A 21,719-nucleotide genomic window follows, 5' to 3' on the forward strand; every position below is an offset into this window, starting at 1 on the left:
ACAACCCGGTGGACGTTCATGCCGCATCTTTGATGGGTATTGTCTTTGATAGACGGATCACCATATCCATCAAAGACCACTGTTCCTAAGCGATAATGACGAATGGGAAAATCTGCATACGGCTGTGCAATAGACCCATAACTGTCTCCAGCTTTCCATGGCACTCGATGCAACAAGAACTCTCCCTCAAGAACATAGGCTAGTGATCGGTTTTCAGGGCAGATTTTTTCACTACTTTATAATCACCCGACGTCATACTGCTGACATTTTTTGTGATGGCGGTAGCTATTTGAGGCTTATTGGCTGCTCGGAAAAAATGTCTAGCTTCAAACAAGGCGGGTGGGCATGTACTGAGCTGGTGCTTCATCACTTCCTGCATGGAGAGATCACCTGTTTGATTAAGGGTCTTGGAAACACAACTATGACAGTTATGTTTGGCAACGATGGTAGTAGTAACCTGGAAACACAGCGCTTCAATACATTGGTCAAGAAAATTACAACATCCAAGTCCTTTGTTCACCCTGAACGTTTGCCACCTACATCATCCTCTACCAAATTCCACTGCCTCAGAGTTTACTACCAGATTATGGTCTGGATGGGTAGGCTACTGACGATAGTATAGATGCTCTAGACTGAGGAAGGAAAATAGACAATAATCAGATTGTTCCAATCATGACGGACATGAAAGCTGCCCCAGACAGCCTACTGAAAATGATCACTGCATTTGCGAATCGTGTGCACCTCACTGTAGTTGCCGGAGATATGGGTTACCATGCCATGCTGGATGTGGACCATGCCAAATTGGTTCATGTGTCAACCCATACAGCAATCTCATAATTACAGACGATGACATCGAGAGTGACATCGATGAGCTTTAATAGTACTTGATCTATGTGCTTTCTTTACACTGATTATGTCAAGAGTCTACTGTACATAACCACATTGTATGAACTCTTTATGCCTGTTTAGTTTACTCAAATATATATAGAAATTTAACGGGTTTTTTAATAACCAATACATTGCTATTGGTCATTTTTAATTGTTTTGGCAGCCATCTTGGATTGTCGTATTGAATTTATATAGGCTATCAGATAACTCAACAATTCTGAGAATGGTCTCATTGACTTCACAGGGTATAAAAACCTAGATATAGACACCAAAACTACATGTTTTGGTCATAGGATGACTGAGTTATTGTCAATTTACTGTTGTTTTATTTTTTGGCTGCCATCTTGGATTCATCATCATCATCACCATAATCCATCGTCGGTTTGTTCCCCACTAGTGGGGGTGGCCGATTGTTTCCGCGCAGCAATTGTCTTAATCCCTTTTCTCCATTTCACCCTGTCCCTTGCATCTTCCTCCTTCAGTCCGACTTTTTTAAACTCATCCTTCACTTGTTGTTTCCACGTTCTTCTTGGACGACCGCGTTTCCTCTTCTCATCCACCTTTAGATCTAGTGCCTTTCTAAGAAAACTTCCTTCCTCCCTCCTTGTCACATGTCCATACCATCTTACTCCATTTGCCCTTGCCAGTTGGTCTATGGTCTCTCTCATCTCTAGCATATCCAACAATTCTTCAGTCCTTTTTTCCCTTCTCGTTTTCACCTCACACATTGCTCTCACCATTGACCTTTCCGTTCTTCTCAGGATTGCCAGTTCACTCTCAATACCCATGTCTCGCTACCATATAGCATTGCAGGCCGCACACAGCTCCGATATACTTTTCCTTTCATCCTTAGTGAAAATTTTCTGCCATACAACATTTCCCCACATTCCCTGAACTTTGCCCAGCCCAATCTTGCCCTTGTTGTCACCGCTGCTTCACATCCACCACTTCCATTTATCCGATCACCCAGATAACAGAAGTCTGTCACTGTTTCGATGCCATGGCAGAACTCATCATCATGGCATTCCACTTCATTCCTTCCTTTACTGCATTTCCCACAAACAAAACACTTCGCCAATCTTGTTGCGGCTCTCTTGACATTAGCACATCTTGCATGTACCCACTTTCCACATTCCTTGCATTGCATTTAATTTCTCATCACTCTCTTGCCACATTTTCCACAGGGATCTACTTTGCTCTCAACAACTGTTCCTTCTGCTCCACTCACCATCACTTTTGTTTTTTCAAGATTCACCTTCATACCCTTGGTTTCAAATGCTTCTTTCCATTTCTCAAACTTTCTCTCCATTCCCTCCATACTATTACTTGTCAAGACCAGGTCGTCTGCATACAAAATTTCACTCAAAAAGCCCTCCCTCACTTCTTCAGTTACAACGTCAACCACAATAGCAAATATCAGAGGTGACAAAACTGATCCCTGGTGTACACCAACCTTCACAGAAAACTCGTTTGAATAATTTGATCCAACTCTCACTTTTGTTCTTGCATCCTCATATGTAGACATCACAGCTCTCACTAATACCTTCGGTATACCTCTTTTCCTCATTGCCCATTCCATCACTTTCCTCGGTACTCTGTCAAATGCCTTGTCTAAGTCGACAAAACACATATATAGTTTTCTTTGCTTCTCTCGGTATTCCTCCTGCATTCTTCTCAATATAAACAGAGCATCCACTGTACCTTTTCCTGGCATAAATCCAAACTGCATATCATTTAATTTCACCAATGTTCTCAACCTCTTTTCTAGTATTCGCTCCACAATTTTCATTCCATGCTCTAGTAGTTTTACACCTCTATATGCACTGCAACTTCTCACATCCCCTTTTCTCTTGAACAGTGGAACAATAATACTATGCTTCCACTCCTCCGGCATTCCCTCTCCATCTAATACCCTTTGGCTAAGTTGTAGCATTACTTCAATTCCCAACTCTCCACTTGCTTTTCTCATCTCTACGCTCACTTCTGATGGACCGGCTGCTTTATGCAGTTTCATTTGTCCCATTGCCTCCACCACTTCATCACGAGTAACCTTTCCCACTGGACCCTCCACCAGATCAACCTCTGTCATATGATCCCATACATTCTCCTTATTCATAACATTTTCCATATGTTCCTTCCACACTTCTCCTCTGCTTTCCGGCCTGAAATGCAACTTCCCATCTCCACTCCTTATACATCTTCCCCCTACAATATCTTTCCCATCCTTTTTCATTTGCTTTATGAGTCTGAATACTTTGTTTTGGTTTTCCCCCATTTTATTAAGTTCCTCCTCAGCACCATTCTTCATAGCTCTTGCAACAACCCTCTTTGCCTTCTTTTTCATACTTTTATACTTCTTTTTATTCTCTTCTGACCCATTTTTGCGCCACTGCTTGTATGCATCTCTTTTCTGTGAAATCGCATGCTTCACCTCCTCATCCCACCACCATGTGTCTCCACGATCCCTCCTCACTTTCTTTTTCCCACATACTTCATCACATGCTGCTAGGACACCTTTCTGAAATGAAGCCCACAAGTCCTGCGCACTCATGTTTACCAGCTCTTTTGCTCTTTTCACAAACTTAATTCTCGTTTCTTTTTCCTCCAGTTTCCACACATTTCTCACAAAAACTCGTTCTTTCTTCACAATTTTCTTCACTTTTTTCATATTTAAGTCTCCTACTACTAGTCTATGCTGCAACTCCCACGGAATTACTTTCACATTCTTCAAGTACTTTCTCTGTTCCTGCCCAACCACAATAAAATCAATTTCCGACTCATGTCCTCCTGAGCTGTAAGTCACCTTCCTTTTTTCTTTCTTTTTAAACCATGTGTTGGCAATACAAAGTTTCCTTTCATCACAAAATTCAAGTAGCATTCCTCCTTCCATGTTTCTCTCCCCAAAACCATACCCTCCATGAATGCTCTCGAACCCATTTGCTGGTTTTCCAACATGCCCATTAAAATCTCCTATTCCAAACACCAACTCTTTTGAACTCCGTAAATCCCATTCCTCTGCCAAAACATCATAAAAACTTTCCTTTTCTAAGTAATCCCTACCACTTTGAGGTGCATATGCACAGATTAGCCTCACTACCTCCTCTTCAAAAGCAAGTATCATTGTCATCACTCTGTCACTCCTTCTTCTAACTTCTATTACTTTCTCACATAATTCCTCTTTTACCAAGAAACCAACACCACCGATTCCTGTGTTATTTCCTGACCACCATAACTTATATCTCCTCCCATTGGCACCTAAAAACCGCGCTGACTGTCCCCTCCATCTTACTTCCTCTAGACCACATATATCCACCCTTCTTTTTCTTAGTTCTTCACATATTTCAGTTCCTTTACCACACAAACTTCCCACATTCCAGCATCCGATTCTAACACCATAATCTTTTTTCAATGTTTTTTTGTTTTCTCGGAACCCAGAGATTCTTCGCACCGCTTGCCCATCTAAGGGCTGCTGGGGACTAGGGGCCATTTTTAGCTTTTGCTGCATTTAAATAATATTTTGGAGCATAGATTTTCCAGCCGGATGCCCTTCCTGACGCTAACCACAGTTATTGGCGGTGGGCCTAGCCTTTACTTAAAAAAAATATTTCCTGCAAGGCAGCAGGATTTCTAACAAGTTTTAGCCAACCAGTCGAGGTTGTTGCCCATGAGGTGGGACGTGGACCCACTTGTTAGTTTGGTGTGTGATCAAGACCAGTGTTCCCCGAGACCCATGGTGTAACAATCCATGGCGACTGCCCAGGGTTCAAAAGTGCTACTTGTACCACACACCTACCTCACCATTGATCATATTGTCATATTGAATTTATAGGCTATCAGATAATTCAACAATTCTGAGAATAGTCTCATTGACTTCACAGGGTATAAAAACCTAGATATAGGCACCAAAACTACATGTTTTGGTCATATGATGACCGAGTTATGGTCAATTCACTGTTATTTTAATGGATTGGCAGCCATCTTGAAAATAACCACTTTCTGGAAGTTGGATCCCTTAACATTTTGAATATGTTAATACTGTTACTGACACCCAATACTAATCAAATCAGTTAAAAAACCTTTTGTTGCAATTTTTTGGGGTAAGGGTATTATATGTCATAAATTGCCCTACCTATAAATGTTAAAAGTTAAAACTATATCCTCTGACTATATCACAAGTCCACTACTAAAATGTGGCCTTGTTCAATGTTCATATACTGTAGTGCCCCATCTAAGTCAGTGAAAATGACGAATAGCCTACTCCTTGGGGTCATCAAAAACCTTATCAAAATTGCTTTCATGCTTTGCACTCAGCTTAAAGAGCACTAGAAATGCCGGCATTGTAAAGCACTGAGCAATGCATATAGATCTGTGATACTCTTGGCTTACGCCGATTGAGCACTTTACTGGGGGCACCTTGCTATGCGTTGCGCAAAGCTCACTGTTTGCAGTTTGAGCACTTTGGCAAGGTTGGCAGTAGTACTATTTTTGGTGCTTACGTACCACAAATAGGAAAATTTCACATGGAGGTATATACCTTCATGGCCATTCCAGTGTAAACACTGCACTGACGAGACCGGAAGGTCGAAACGGTGTGCACTGTCTGCAGTTAGATCCAGGGTTGCCAAATTGGCCTTTTTACGGCCAAATTTCAGAAATTTGGCCTTTTTGAAAAGTATTTGGCCGGACAATTTTTGTTTGGCTGCTTGGCCTTTTGTAGTTTCCCGATTGGCATTTGTTTGGCCTTTTTTTATTTGGTTTTCATAGTTTTTTTGGTTATCCCTAGCAACAGTGAAAAGTTTTGGTGTAGCGTTTTACATCATGCCCATTTCAAAGACCTTGTTAGCTATGCTTTAACATGTCTCTGCATCCCTGTCAGTAATGCAGTAGTAGAGAGGATTTTTTCATTACTTACTGCAGTGAAAACAAAACCACGAAACAAAATGCAGACTGAGCTTTTGGAAGTGATTTTGCGAATACGAACGGACATGCTGCTGAATGGAAAATGTTGCACAAACTTTGATGCTAGTGCCATAATGACAAGGCGTGTCACATCTGATATTGTTTATAGTGAAACTAGCAGTAACGACATGGCAGAGGCGCTAGCATTCCTAGAATAAAGAGTGTTCATTGTGGAAGGATGTTGGACATAAATGCAATTAATTTCTCTGATTTTGCAGTGTTGGGTGTTTAATGTAGCCTACAAGTAATTGTAATGGGTATAAATATTATATACCGGTATAAATAATGATCTTAGCGAATTCAAACTGATACAATGTGGCGTCAGACAAGGATGTGTCCTATCTCCAGACCTTTTCAACGTTTACAGTGAGATGATTTTGAGAGACATCGAAAATATGAATGGAGTAAAGGTTGGAGGACAAAATATAACAAACTTGAGATACGCTGATGATACAGTCTTGATAGCAGAATCTGCAAACAATCTACAGGACTTATTAAATTCTGTTGTCAATAACAGTAAAGCAATGGGTTTAGAGTTAAATTCAAGAAAAACAGAATGTATGACGGTATCAAAAAAGAAAACTTATCCAAATTGCAACCTAACACTCAATGGTGTTACAGTGAAACAAGTTGAAAAATTTAAATATCTTGGATACATTATAACTTCCGATGGCAAAAGTGACACTGAAATTAAAAAGAGAATCGCCATAGCAAAGGATACTTTCGGTAAAATGAGCACAGTCTTCAGGAATCGCAACATGACAATAAAGACCAAAATTAAAGTTTTAAAAGCATATGTCTAATCAATTCTAACCTACGGATGTGAATGCTGGACAATAAGTAAAGATATGAAGAAAAGACTAGAGGCTGCTGAGATGTGGTTTCTCAGAAGGATGTTGAGGATATCTTGGACTGAAAAGAAGAGTAATGACGAAGTTATGAAATTGGCAAATGTAGAAAGGAGATTAATAACAACAGTTAGAAGGCGTCAGATGCAGTTTGTAGGTCATGTCTCTGCATCCTTCAAGTGATATGCCAATATTAACTCCTTTTTCCTCTGCTCACTAGTCACCAGGGTCTCACTGGTGGACGTTATTGGCTTTTTAGTCTACAGGATGATGCTTAGCCTAATGTTATATACATATTTCAGTTGTATTGTAATTGTTTCCATACCTATCTGTTTGTATTTTATGGATTGCATTTTTTCAGGAATTTTACTAAGCAATTCTTCTTTAACAGATAACATGTAGAACAATAGAATCTGGGTAAATATTATCTAATTTGTTGTTGAAAGTAAGTGCAAAAACACCACTGATTTCAACAAAGAGAACAGAACCTCAGGTTTGAGCTTTTTTTCTATAATTTGGCCTTTTTTGGGGATGCATTTGGCCTTTTTTGTTTTATCAATCTGGCAACCCTGGTTAGATCTGTGATAAATATACAGGGTGTATGAGATCTCACAGATCACTATCATTTGTGACGAACTAAATTCTTGATAATATTATGATAGATAATAGCTGTAATATGCGTTCATATAATATTGATAGGCTAATACAAAAAAAAAAAAACTGAATACCATTCAATTTTATTTGTAACCAACGAATGAAAAGGATAGAATTTTTCCAATGTTGGCAGTTTTCTGTATAAAAAAGTAGATTCTGCAAATTTGGTAGAAGCAAATAAAATAGCACTAACAGAATTAAAAAGGTCGCAAAGTCACAACAATGAAAACTATGGACAAAGAATTCTTTGTAATAGCAATGTTGATAATAATAAGCCACCATTGTAGTTGACAATGTTTGGCTGTTTATCAACAAATCTATAGCCCTGCAATGGCAGTTATTCACAACAACAAATCATTTTCAGTAAACAAATTATCTTGTATTAATCTGCCTAATGCTGGCAATTACAATATTCTGTATTGACATGTTTGTGTCACACATGTAGCGTATGGAATAATGTCAGTTAATATTATACTTTTGTCAAATCAATTTTAATACTTAAGAACACATATTGTAACATGATATGTTATATGTGTGTTGGTACCACCAAATTCCTTTTAAGGGTGATTGTAATGAAATGCACAGCCAAAGTAACCATAAAAGCTCATGACTTCAGAATAATTCATTTTAAAAGTGATTGTAATAAAATGCATATTCAAAGTAATCATAAAAACCCATAACTTCTCTACAATTAAAGGGCATAATTTCATTTAATATGCAAATGAAATAGGCTATACGGCTACGCAAATGCACACCTCAAGCCTATGCAGTGGGTCTCCTGGAGGAGAATAATGAGGGCCTGATGTTTTGTGGCCAGGTACTCGATGATGCTGATTGCTGAGTTTGCTGGCGGTGATGCACTCGGTGGTTAGCTGCAGTACGTTGGTACGTTGGGTTGTTGGTACTTTTCGACAGAGGAGTTGCCTTACCCTGAGAAGGGCGTTTCCCTATGCACCCTGCGCTGAACCCGGGCCTGGTTTGCTTGGGTGTGACAAGCTTCGCTTCACATATCTCTTTTGTGTCTTGAAGATATGGCACTGACTGGAGGGACCACGAAAAGGTGCTTGTTGTTCCCCCCCGAATTTCTGTTGATAAGTTGATATTACCCAACTTCACACTCGCAGGCGCAATCACAAGCAGGAAACACGACCTTGCCAAGTTTGTCCATGAGCAACTGAGTTGGATTCCAATAGATCAATCCAACGCCCAATCAGAGATAGAGTATCTATGCATAGACATATCAGGCTATCATTAATGTCTATAAGCCACCACCCTTGCATTATAAGCTTCTATGCTGGCGATTTTAATTGCCACCACGTTGACTGGGGCTATAATACCACCAACACCGACGGAGAAAGCCTGGCCTCATGATCAGCCAATAATAACCTCACCCTACTGCACGATCCCAAGGGTGCAGCGAGCTTCTTCTCCGGACGCTGGAACACCGGTACAAACCCTAATCTGGCTTTCGCAAGTGATGACCCCAATAATTACCAACCGGACAGACGTGTGCTAGTGAAGTTCCCCTGGTCCCAACATCAACCTTCGATCATCACGGCTCCAACGCTCACAATGCCTATCCCGAGCAAGCCTGTTAATCGATGGAACTTCAGAATGGCTAACTGGGAGTACTATAGCCTCCTCACCAGGGCAACGATACCAACAGCTCAGCCACAGCCCTGTTGGCAAGGCTGGACAGAAGCCGTTGAATCAATCGACCTCACGCACTTCAGCCGCATAGCATGGAGTACAATACATGGAACAATCTAACTGGCAGGTCACGTGGCTCTCGTCAACAAATGACCCGTTTCAGCAAATTCTATCGCCTCACAACTCGTGGAGAACAGGAAATACAAATCGACAGACCGTGAATGACTCAAAGAGTGGTAAACTCATTTTCCAGTCGCTCCCAAACTTACGTTTTTTCATAATTTTGTTGATTTGTAATTCTTCAGTTGAAATATTTCAAGTGTGAGCTTTACTAATCCTAAAAGACTCTGTTTTTAAAATGACAATTCAGGCCTTCTGATGGCACAATAATCACAAAAAAAACTGAATAGATATGTCAATTTAATTAAAACGACTTATTTAACCCTGTGAAGGTTGGGGGGAAGCTGTCAATTCAACTTTTTTGTATCAACAGTTGTATCTCTAAAACCACTAAGGCTGCGACTACGAGATTTCTTGACTTTTCTTAACTTTTATGTGTAACAATCTCTCGAACATAAAGTTCAAAACGGTGGCCTAAACCTTCAAGAATGAAAATTAAATTAAGTTTGATGAAGAAAATAGCTACTGAGAGGCATCTTCCTTGTTTAAAATACAATAAAACCCTTTCAAAGGGTCTAAACTTCAGCAAAATCTACCCAACAAGTAACTTTTGATGTGAAAAACAGAAAACTACCTTAGACTGACTTAGCAAATACGTTACCTAGGATCCGTTGCGTCAGCTTCAGCTTGCACTCAGATGGATCGCTTGCGATTATCTGAGCGCTACTGCACATAATACATGCGCAATGTAAACAGTCCCATACACTTGTGCATAATGGATCGAGCAATGCGTTTTGTTGGAGTGATTACTCAAGAAAAATGTATGTAGTCTAAACGCTGCTGTAGTCATGGCGGCAAATGCCGGTTGATGAGGTGCCAAAAGCTATTCAAATATGGAAACAGGCAAGAAAAATGGGTAGACTGTAAGTGTGTAGGCTACAATGTGATAGAATACAGGTGATACAATGTCAGTGAATGTGCGAAGGCGATGAGAGAGGAAATAGCTTAGTGGATGTAGGCTAGGTGAAATGATGGGCACCTGAAATTGCAGTGAAATGCAGTGGAAAACAGGTGATGACGCAGTATCAGTGAATGAACAATGTCAGTGAGACAAGGCATGGCTTGCGATATGATATGTAAAAGCAGTAAATAGTAACATAATGATAAATGGAAAGGAATACTACATGACAATGTCATGGTGGCTGATAGGGTATGTAACACTAATGGTACACAAAAACATATTGAAATAAAGTCGATAGGCGTAAAGTGTTTGGTATGTTTTGTAGTGGTTATTCAATGTTTGAATGATCTGTGATGAATGGTGCTGTTTTGTCGATCTCAGCACATGGCAGCGCTCCTGCCTTATCAAGAGACAAAATAAATTACATGACCATTGACCAAATACCAACCAAGCTTACACACAAAGTTCTATATTCAGGGTAAATATCTCTGCATATAGGCCTACTGCAATTATAAACAAAAGAAATAGCCTATGTATTACTTTAATTTTAAATATATATAACTTATAACCATACACCTGTTATATTATTTGCATCGTGTATAACCGCATTATTGTGATATAAATTATACGTTATTTGCCGTAAGGAGGAAAGTGTGTAACATGTACCCTGTTTTTAACTGACAAATTTAAATTATGAGAACATCTGGCCAAAACCTATGAGAACTGCAATTTGAAAATGCACTTCACCTGTGAACATTCAAAACCTAAATATCACTCTCATAGAATTTAGCTCACACTTCCTGTTAACAAATGCCACTCTTATGTAATTTAGCTCACCACATCCGTATTTCTAAAACAACATAACTGTGTAACCGTTTCATTTTCATAACTTCCACCATTCCACCAAACAAGAAGGTACAATTCACGACTGGAGAATGTCACTTTTCTGACAGTCGTCTCAATAAACTATATTGGTTAGAGTCAGAAGGCTAAGTATTTCTCAATTTCCCGAGTAAGAGCTTGTAACTTTGATTAACAAAAAATACATTTAACATCATACCCCTAGACAGAACTCTAAATTATCCTTTAGTAGCTAGAGCCTCAAAGTCTCTCAATGCACCAAAAGTCCACTCAATATAAAAAAAGCCTAACGATGCAAGACGTTGAGATGTGTTTGTCGAATATACAGAGAAGTAGAGGAGACCTTGTCGTGGATGCAAGAGAAAGAACTGATGCTTTACTCCGAAGATCTTGGCACTGATGTTGCTTCTGTGCAGAAGCTGCAGCGTCATCATGATACCATCGAACGTGACATGGCAGCCCTTAAGGAAAAGGTAGTTATCATCGTAATTCCTTTTTTTGACTTAAAACACGTTTTTGCTTTTTGGTGCAAAATTTTGACCCAACCATTTAATCTATTAAAGTTTCCATCATAGATTTATAGAAGTATATGATGTCCAACTTCTTGCCAAGAAGAGGGTCTTTTAAATTTTTGTGTTGCCAGATGTTCAAACTTTTCAGCTAAAAGTTAATTAAAGTAGTGGTAATCCAAGTCTTGCCCATGTCAAATTATTCCAAAATATTGTTTTATCAGTTCAATCAAACTCATCAAAGCTAATCAATGTGTACAAAATTTATCAACATTGAGAACTTATAACCAGAAAGAAACTATAAGGTTGATTTATCACTCGACGTATGCTACTTTATATCCCTTAGGCGTAGTTTTCATTTTGTTCAAGGCTTTGTACTTTTATAAGCCTATCGTATATACTCGAGTATAGGTCGAGATTTTCGCAAGTGATCTTCAGCTCAAAAATACATGTTCGACTTATACACCGGACAAACTGTTGTCTCCAGCTGGGCAGCTCCTAGCTGACTCAAAGTCGCAGAGTAGTGATATTGGGCGATAGCTCTTGAGATCATCATCTGGCTGGTTTGGTTTAGGTCAGTGGTTCCCAACCTTTTTTATCCGGTGGACCCTTTTAGTCGATATTGAAATCTAAACCCCCCCCTATATATTTAGTTTGTTAAAAACTTGTTTACATTAATATTTCAATCAAAGTCTTGGAACATAAACTAAACTTTCACCATAGCCTGTAATATTCCTTTTCATACTAAAATAATTTAAATAATGAAGAACGTTGCTGAAAAATATTTTATTCAAAGAATGCATTCTAAATACAAGAGTCAATCAATGCATTTAACTGTCTGTGTGAAACTTGTGATTTTTTTTGTTTCGACAACTCATGAATGTGGTGAAAGAGCACAACTAATATCATTCCTCAGTCCTCACGTCTAATCTGTTGCTCTGTTTTGTTTTCATTTGCAAGAGTTGAAAAACCTGATTAGCATCTACTGTAGATAAGTTGAATCAAACGGAAAGATACTTCGAATAGCTTTCTTTGCCACTTTGGGATAATGGGATAGGAATTACACATTAATGGCCAAAATCCAGTGATTGATTTTTTGCTGAATAAGTCTCTTCTTTTTCCAACTCTGGAAGAACTTGTTCTTTGCCATCAACAACCAGCACCGATGATAATTCTTAAAACATGATAACATGTTCAATTGTTTATTGTAATTTTTTTCTTTGAATTATCAAGCTTGCTGGTGAAACTGAAAGCTTCCAAAGCATCTTTAAATGCTGAAGGGAACTGGCATCTGCTGTAGAAGGGCCACCCATGCCAGGCTTGTCGAAAGGTAGAGGCCAGACAAAACGTAGGTCGTAGGCCCGGCCACCAGAGCCTTCTAGTACCTTAAGCTTAAGACAATTTCCTAATCAGGGTTTTGGAGCAGGCGTAAATGTTAAGTTGCTCCAGCTCCGGAGCTCTCTTTTATCATAAATTAGCTCCAGTTCCTGCTCCGGAGCTTATTGATACCACTGCTCCGGCTCCAGGCACCAAAAAGTGCTTTTATTAAAATATTCATGACATATCAATTTAATTTCTAAAGCTTAAAATTGCCTGCAGTCAACTGTTGCTAAAAATGGCACAACTTTATGAAATTTAAGGTACTTTAATCAAAATGTAATAGTGCAGCGGGTTACCATAACAATTGTGCACATTATGACTAAAGCATGAAATTTTCACCAGAGCTAGTACTAGTACATATCATCAGGTTGATTTTAAGATCGTGAGGCAAGTCAGATTTGACCTCCGATGACCTTCAGAGGTCAATGACTTTAATTACAGTTTTTCACAATTCTGGTGCAGTAGGCTATGTCTGTCTCGGGAATTATTTGAAGGACATGTTATGGTAATTATTAAAGCATGAAGTTTTTACCTGCGTTAGTACATAATATCATAAGGTTCTTTTTAAGATCGGGAAGTAAGTCAGATTTGACCTCTGATGACCTTGAGAGGTCAATGACCTAAATTACAGTTTATTACGATTCTGGTGCAGTTTGTTTGTCTTGGGAATAATTTGAAAGACTTGTTAAGATAATTTGCTGCAGTGTAATGTTTAATGTACGTTAGACAGAGGCTATAAAAGCTTGAAGTAGGCCTACAGTGAGGCCAGGCGGGGTCTCAGACACATGACTAGTACATATCGGTAATGATATACAGACGAATTATCCATATTGCCGCATATTTTCGAGGTGTGTCATCGCAGCTAACAGTCTCCCGAACATGCACATAATGCAGTGCACTTGAGTGCAGCCTTGGTGCACTTGCAGTTGCAGTGGATCAGTTCTTGGCAAGATTTTGATGCCTCTGGCAGTGTCGTCCAGAGAGGCTGCCACCCAGAAGCTTCCTTTGTCCAGCCCCAGTCAGATGGGCTCGGAAACTTGGGATTCAGGACCAGAGTTTGGTTCCAGCAAATGGCCTGTTTTGACTCCAATGCGCAGTTGGCCTCCTGTTGATAATCAAGGTAGAGCTTCCTGGTTCTCATGGGAGAAGAACTGGTCAATATCCTCATCACGTGATTGACGTGTAGTATACAGCCTCGAGAAGAGACTGCAGTCACTCTTCACTGCTGCGAGTTGCATCTGCTGCTTTGACTGCGTCTTGATCTGTGGCCGACTGAAGAGCGGCAACTTGTTCTTAGTCAGTGTGTCTGTAACTAGCTTCGTGCATAGTTGTAGCCTTTGTTCAACAAACATTGTATATTGCTTCTCACCAAGGGATTCAATCTTCCTCACAGTTTCTACCACTGGGGTTTCCACGATGTCCCTCGTGTCAAGGACCAGTAATCTTGAGAGCTCTCTAGAAAGGGATTTCCCATCTCTTAAAACACTTCCATAAGCACCCTGACATCCTTTACAAAGGCTGTCTGTACTCCAGGTTTCTGGTCATGGTGAAGATGCCTGATGTCGTCATATTCTCTTGTGGCCTGCTCTTCAAACTCTGTAATGATCCTGGCTATTTTTGGCGCTGCCAACATCCAGCGCCTGAGTGCTCCAGGGTTTCCTGTCTGTCCAATAGCTCCACCAGACCCTTTGACGATAGCGTTGTTCTGCTCATGACATTGGTCGATCGCCATGGCAGAGAACTTATTGCTGGTCTTGTGTACCACAAAGTTTCCAGACTTGAATTCTGCAAGGACATCTTGGTGCTTGTCAATGAGGTTTATCATATCACAGATGCGTACAGAAAGCCACCTGGAATAGTGAATGTGATCTAAGGTGTACATCCAGGCATGGTCTGTGTCAGGGATAGCACATAGAGCTCAAAGTTTTCTTCACGAAGCGATCGATTGTACACCAGCAAGAGAACCTCTAGTAACAGCATCGCAGACCATGTAGGCAGACCATGACATGACACCCATTCCTCTATGGATTGCTTTTCTAGAGCTGACGTCACTGTCCTCAACCACCAATACTCCTAGTGTACAGCAGCTTTAGCAGTCAGCAGGTCGAGAGGTCTTGCCGGACGTTGTACAGCCAATGCAGTGAAGTGCTTCGTCTTTGTAACAACGGGTGGCAAACTTGTGTACACTGAAGGCAGGGGTGTTACCGTCTTAAAGGTGAAGATGTCTTGCCCAAGCACCAATACACCAAGGTCGTGTCCACCATTTATGTGTGATGGATGTTGCATTAAGGATATTTCAGTGCCATGGAAAGAATCCTTGGCCGTAGCAAAGCTAGGGTTATAGTCAATATTATCAACATTTCCAGTAGGCTAGTGAACAGCCCCTGGCGCAGCTTGGGTGGACAAACAATTTCTTCCATGTTGAAGCGCTGGCAGACGCCATTGGCAATGTCTGCTGTGAGCTGTAGTAATCTATCATACAAAACACACATGTTTGAACACAGGGGCATTGTCCTCATCTACATGATGTCCTCCATGAACACCACCAGCTCAGCAAAGGCTATGCCATGCAATCGATCATCGTCCTCGTCTTTGAGTGACGTTGGTCTGATTTTGTTGTATAACGCACGGAGACAGTTGCAATGGTATTTTACCTCTATGGCAATCAGGTCTCCTGCAGACAGCTTGGTCAGCAGTTCAATGTCCTCCAATTCAGTGGCACATCTCAGAACGTTCTTGTCAATTCCCATTGTAGCTTCTTGGTGCAAGTCTGCGGTGCCAACTGGCTTATTGCAGAAGGAAGCAGATAGGCTCGGTTGACTCGGCTCGGTATCAATATGTCAAGATTGGAGTACCGGTACCAAATTGTTATGCTGAAGCGGATTCTGCTCTGTTCTGCTTGTCATCAGAGGTCAAATCTGACTTACCTCCCGATCTTAAAATGACCCTTATGGTATGTACTAACACTGGTGAAAATTTCATGCTTTAGTCATAACTTGCACATTTCTTATGATTATGAGAGGTCATCAGCTGTACTATAATGCGGAACTGGGTTTCAAAATATATTCGTTAATTCAACGTCTGATTTCGCAAATAATTTTTTAATTTTGTAAAGGGTTGCTGTTAAATTATGTGAATTCAGCCAATAGTAGTAGCATCTTATGAAATATATACATCGGAGTCGGAGCTATTTTTCAAACAACTGGCTCCAGCTCTTGCACTTGAATTTCACATAGAGCTCCGGCTCCAGCTCCGTTGAAAATGCATGACTCCGGCTCCAAAGCCCTGCTCCCAATGACATAAATCAAATACTCTCTTTCAACCTACCTCGAGCCAGCATGGAAGCAGTGCAGTTTGTAGATTCAAATGGTATCAATATGTCAATGGCTCATGGATACAGATAACTCATGTTGATGCGCAATCTGCTTGAAATAGAGATGGCGGTTGAACCGCTTGAAAATGGAGAAGGCTATATATAGGCTACTGTATATTGGTGTTTTTCCCTTGCATTTTCAGATTCAGTTTATTCAAAGAACCGAACATATCAACCAAATAAGCAAGGAATCTAATCCATCTGTCATCATTCAGCAATGAAACAAATTCCAATTTTCTTTAAAGGTCAAAAAATAATTTAAGCTCGTCTCTGACTTCAAACACTCGCTTGATTACGTTTCTTCTTGAAAGCCATTGAGTATTTGTATAAAAAAGAAGTAGGCCTACGTGATGGTTTGCATCCATGTCAGTGCACAGCAGTTGCTTAAATAATCGGAAGTTAATCGAATAATAATTTTCTCTTTAACGCACGTCTAGGCCAACTTACTAGGTTTAAAAAGGTTTGCAATCCTAAAACAAAATTCCCCCTGAAAACTACAAAATTCCCCCCTAGTGGGGAATTTCCCCTCTCCTCCCCCCGGGTTGGGAACCACTGGTTTAGGTAGTGCCATTACAGTTGCCTTTGCCAGATTTTAGGTAGGGTCAGGCAAGCAAAATAAAAGCTTTTCAACCATGCCAGACATTTGTGGTCTCAGTGCCTTATGAATTCTGGAGGGATGTTATCGGGCTCTTGTGCTTTCCTGCTTTTAACTTGTTTGATGACAGATGCAAGTTCTCTGGTGCTGAAAAGGGCTGACAAATGGCCATCTGCGCTTAGGGCGTTCCACAGCCTGCTGCATTGTTGGTTCACTGCAAGGGCGTGCTGCCGTGCTTCTTATTTGCCACTTTACGTTTTCTTTTGGTCAGGAACTGTTGTGCTAATATGCTATGGCTTTAGCAGTTACATGGCATTGTTTAGGATTGGAGGTGCGGCCTGTAAGGCGATTGAAAGTTTTCCATGCAGCTCTGCTTGAGTGGGTGAAGTCAATGCCTTCATCATCATCATAATCCATCGTCGGTTTGTTCCCCACTAGTGGAGGTGGCCGATACTGTATTTATTTTTGCAACACTGTTTACGTTTTACGTTGAGTTGTTCCAACAGATCAGTGGCAGTCATGGATTTATCTTCTGGTTTTTGAGGCTAGGAAGGCGTCATAGCTTTTGTTGCATTCTTCGTCCCAGGAAGGTATGAATTGATGACTGAATCCATGGGGGGGTGGACTTCTTTGCTGCCATGAGTAAGGTTTTGCAGAAGGCTTTATAAGACTTCTCCAACTTGTCAGAAGTTGGTTCTGAGGTGCCGGTTTTTCTTTTCAACCAGGAGTGTGAACTTGGTTCAGTTTGCCTTGCGAAAATTTCACCTCTTCACAGGTTTGCTTCAGTCTGGGTTGAGTGATGGTAAAGATGGCACGGTTTAGTAAATGTCCTGTTAGGTTGGCAAAGGCCAGATCCGGATTGGTTGTTGTTTTCCATCTTCCTGACAAAAAGCTGTCTGGTTCTTTTGGTTTGAACATTAACTGGATACCAGTGACAGCTGCCCAAGATTTTAAGCGCTATGTTATCTGTATTTGAGTGGCAGTAGTCCCAGGTGATGGTGTGGGATTTGTAGTCTCCGTCATACATGCATGGTGGAGCAAAGGCGGGAATGGAGTTAGCTTGCAGATGTGTATTTGGTGGTTCATGTACATTGATCACAGCTGTGCCTTGGATTTCAGTGGCTGTCCATTCAACTTCACAGTCATAGTTAGATGAAGCAATCGGTATCCACTCAGCGTTGTTCCTCGCATATGTGGCTATTCCATGAATGTTACCATTGGTGCATGGTGCCAGGGTGTATCCATTGATCTTTGACTTCGATGGTGTGGGTTACTTGTAGGAACATTGCTGTCACATTATGCTATTGTGTGAGATGTTCCAAGATGTGACATTTGACTTCGATAAGCCCTTCAACGTTTAGCTGCAAGAATGTTAATCCGACAAGAGGATGTTGCTCTTGTTGGACACTGGAGCAGAGGGTTTATGCTTTTATCACCCCGGGTGCCCTGTGATTTGCGGTGTCTGGTTGTTGCCATTTGCTTCATAAATTTGAATTACGATGACTCACCATGAGGAGGTTCGTAACATGAGTCCCAACAGTTAATTTAGTTGTTTTCTTTACAATGTAGATTTTAACGAAATTTTTTAGCCTGATGTTACGAGTTCGCTGTGGTAATAGCAGATTACACTAGCTTTCGGAACACAGTTCCCTAGTCACGTGCTCGCAGCTGGATATATTCCTTATATACAATAGCAAATGTTTTTGCACAATACAACAGTGGTGATTATGACGCGCTGACCTAGTTCTGCATCACTCTCTGATATCACATATTTTCGACAGTTAATCCACGCTCATTTTTTTGCGAAATTAAATAATTGGCTAGAAGAAACCGGCAGCCAGGCTTGGTCGACTGAGAACTGAGAAGGTAGCACCAGCAGTCATTCAAGCACTACTTAGCGGCCATGGCTGCGATGGCCACCGGCTGCTTTAAGGCTTGCTAAAATGTGACCTGCTACTGTAAATTTGTTTCCAAAGTTAGAAATGCTGAAGTATAATTGTGTTTAAATACTGGCCATTTATTTTCACTTGCCGTCTGGCGATGGAAATATGTGAAATAATGTAACAACTACTGAAGTGATTAGTATTTTACATTTCATAAGTGCTGTTCAATCATGTGACACTCTCATTATGCAAATGAACAATTTTTGACCTGAAAATGTACACCAATAACTTCCTTCATTTGCAAAAATATAATTTTATTATGAATCACAATGTTCTGGCGGGTCAATTGCCCTCTTGATTATAATTGTGAAATTGTGATGAATTTTTGTTAACGTTGAATTTGCGCTGTTCCTGTGTTCTACGTGACGTGGCTTGCCTGACTACCAAGACATTTCACTTCTGATTGTCCCTTTTTGCCGCGTGCCGGGAGCCGTTGTTTCTGCACACCATTTGCCTTTGTGTTGGGTTTCAGTATCGGTAAAGCAAGCTAGAGGAATGTGTGATTTCGGATTTAAGTTAAATCGTTAAGAATTAAGTGTGTACAAAATTTCAGCTTTTATCCCAACTCACTAAATCAAGTCATACACAATAAATAAAAATACAAGAAATGATTGCAAGCATGGTTGAGGCAGGAAAAGGAGGGATAGTAGGAAAGCATTGAGCCCTTACTCTTGTAACCACACAACATTACTGTAAATAAGGGTATGAGTTGACCATTCACCATTCAGACGGCAGCCCACATTATCAAGGATTGCCGGCTATACAGACCACCTCATGGTATGGAAGGCCTAGTTTCTATCGATGGCAGTGCCTAACCAACGAATGCCCTGACCTATAGCGACAACACGAGAGAAGAAGAAGACTTAACCAAAAACAAAGAACATTTTACCCACCTTCCCAAGCTTTGCCTGCTTAATATTCAAACTTTATTAGGGAGTAATGGACAACACTAGGTGACTTAATTTGTTCAAAGCTGACATTGACAATCAATAGATTGTAAGAAGTGGTTTATTCCATCAGAATCATAAACAAAAGTTGCAGTCACAAATAAAACTTGTAGCTTCAACAAATATAGAAAAGAGTAGAAAAACTGGCCTAAAAAATTTTGATCTAACGATAAATTGACTTAAAAACTTTGAAACTTTACATAATGTTACAAAAAAAATGAAATCATAGAAGTTGCACAAACATTACACAAGGCAAACAATATGTTTTGTTGAATTTGGTTGCCCCACTTAGAAGTATTTACATTTCTGAATTTCTAGAAGTAACTTTCAGGATTTTCAATGTCAGCAAGTCATTTTTTGCCCATTTTACCGGCTTTGCTTTGGAGTTCATTATATCGCTGGCCCATTACCCTGTATACAGGAGTGGACATTTGCAAATCTGTACTTACAAGGAGTGATAACGAATGCAAATTCGATTGTTTTAGCCTTAAAACGAAGTAAGACCAGACTAAAGTGGATTATTTGTTGACAACAAAAAATTTAGGCCAAAAACACATGAACTTATTGCAATGTATCAATACCTTTCAAACCTACACCTGTAAGGCATCATAAAAGTTTGATGGCAGTTAGCTCTGCATTGAAAAAGCAATTCTGTACAGACTTAAGCAGTACATGACTGCTCAAGTGAGATATCCACTAACCAGATTTCATTTTTTCACTGGTGATCCATTTGGCGCCCTTATTTTAAATTGAATTTTTGGATCATGCTACACAACCACGAGCAATTGCAACCAACTATTTTCATTTTTATATTGAATAAGTATCTAACATACTTTTGTTACAAATATAGTATTGACCCGGTCGGAGTCATTATCCCAGCAACACTTTTTACACTCTCTGATGCAGTGGACAAGACATGACCATTGACCAATCAGCTCCGGCTCCCCCTTTTTTCTACACAACCTTCTAATGACTGGCACCACACGGAAATGGCGCTATTTTTTCATCTGATAAACTGGTGTAATATGTACACAGCATAGAGATACAAAATAACACAGACTGTCTTTTTTGCGGAGCTATTGTTCCTTTGGTGCTTGCAGTGTATTGGGATGGCGGACACTTCAGAATAAACTAACGTTGTTGTCAAAATTTTTTCTATACGTAGGTTACGTGGTTGATTGCCGTATCGCAGTATCACCTGGAGTGTGTGTCACACTAGTCCCGAATGTATGTGCAATTCTATTAGCAATACGGTTGATAAATGATAGTAAACAACATAAAAGCAATGTTACATTGCTCAATGCTTTTACTTGCATCAGGTGGAGGAGTTATCTCAAGAGGCGAATCGGATAGAAGAAGAACATGGTAACATTTCCCTAGAAGATGAGCGTGGTAGGATGCTTAAGAAGTGGACAGAAGTTACAAAATTTGCAAGCCATCGCAAGAATCTGCTCGAACAGAGATATGACTTGCAGGTATCAGTCAACTGGTTATCTAGAATCTAGATCAATGGACCAGTGGTTTTTAATCTTTTGACACTGCCGGACCGGTAAAAATAGAAACACCCTTTTACATTAGGCTATTGACGTCAGTCAATTCGTCAAGTCAGTAACTTTCAAAGTGTTTTGACTTTTTATATTCTATAAGCAGCTTTTCAACATATTTTTGCCTATCTAAAGTCCGTTTTTGAAATTCGTCATTCGAAAATGATATCCTCATAAGTTTTTGAGCTGGTCGAGTACTGTAGCCTGCCCGAAACTTTTTCAGCGGCGACAAAGATGCAAGGTTTTACTATCTCTTTTTCAATCATTTACGACCTTTTTAATATTTGAAGAGAAATTGCATAGGATGCATGAAAATGAGATTTTTCTGTTATCATTTTTATTTGATTCTGACTTTGCATCTCGCTTGAGTATTCGTCGAAACTTATCCACCGGTGTACCTTCAAAATTGCTATGTTTTCTTACGAGATGGTTTGGTAGGTTTCATCGCATTAATTTAGTAATTAGTTGTTCTCAAACTGTGTTTTGA

The 21,719-nt window shown here is 40.1% G+C and overlaps 1 protein-coding gene across 4 annotated transcripts in view; it reads left to right on the forward strand.

Moving 5' to 3' along the window:
- The window catches only part of LOC145767323 (spectrin alpha chain, non-erythrocytic 1-like), a 203,849-nt gene that overhangs the window by 44,850 nt on the left and 137,280 nt on the right, over positions 1-21,719 (forward strand). For all 4 annotated transcript variants that reach the window (XM_082579123.1, XM_082579120.1, XM_082579121.1 and 1 more), the window contains exons 7-8: positions 11,270-11,414; positions 21,008-21,163. In XM_082579123.1, the coding sequence (XP_082435249.1) occupies positions 11,270-11,414; positions 21,008-21,163 (301 nt within the window). The remainder of the gene's footprint in view (positions 1-11,269; positions 11,415-21,007; positions 21,164-21,719) is intronic.

Source organism: Aplidium turbinatum, chromosome 3, assembly GCF_918807975.1.
Source record: "Aplidium turbinatum chromosome 3, kaAplTurb1.1, whole genome shotgun sequence".
NCBI lineage: Eukaryota > Metazoa > Chordata > Ascidiacea > Aplousobranchia > Polyclinidae > Aplidium > Aplidium turbinatum.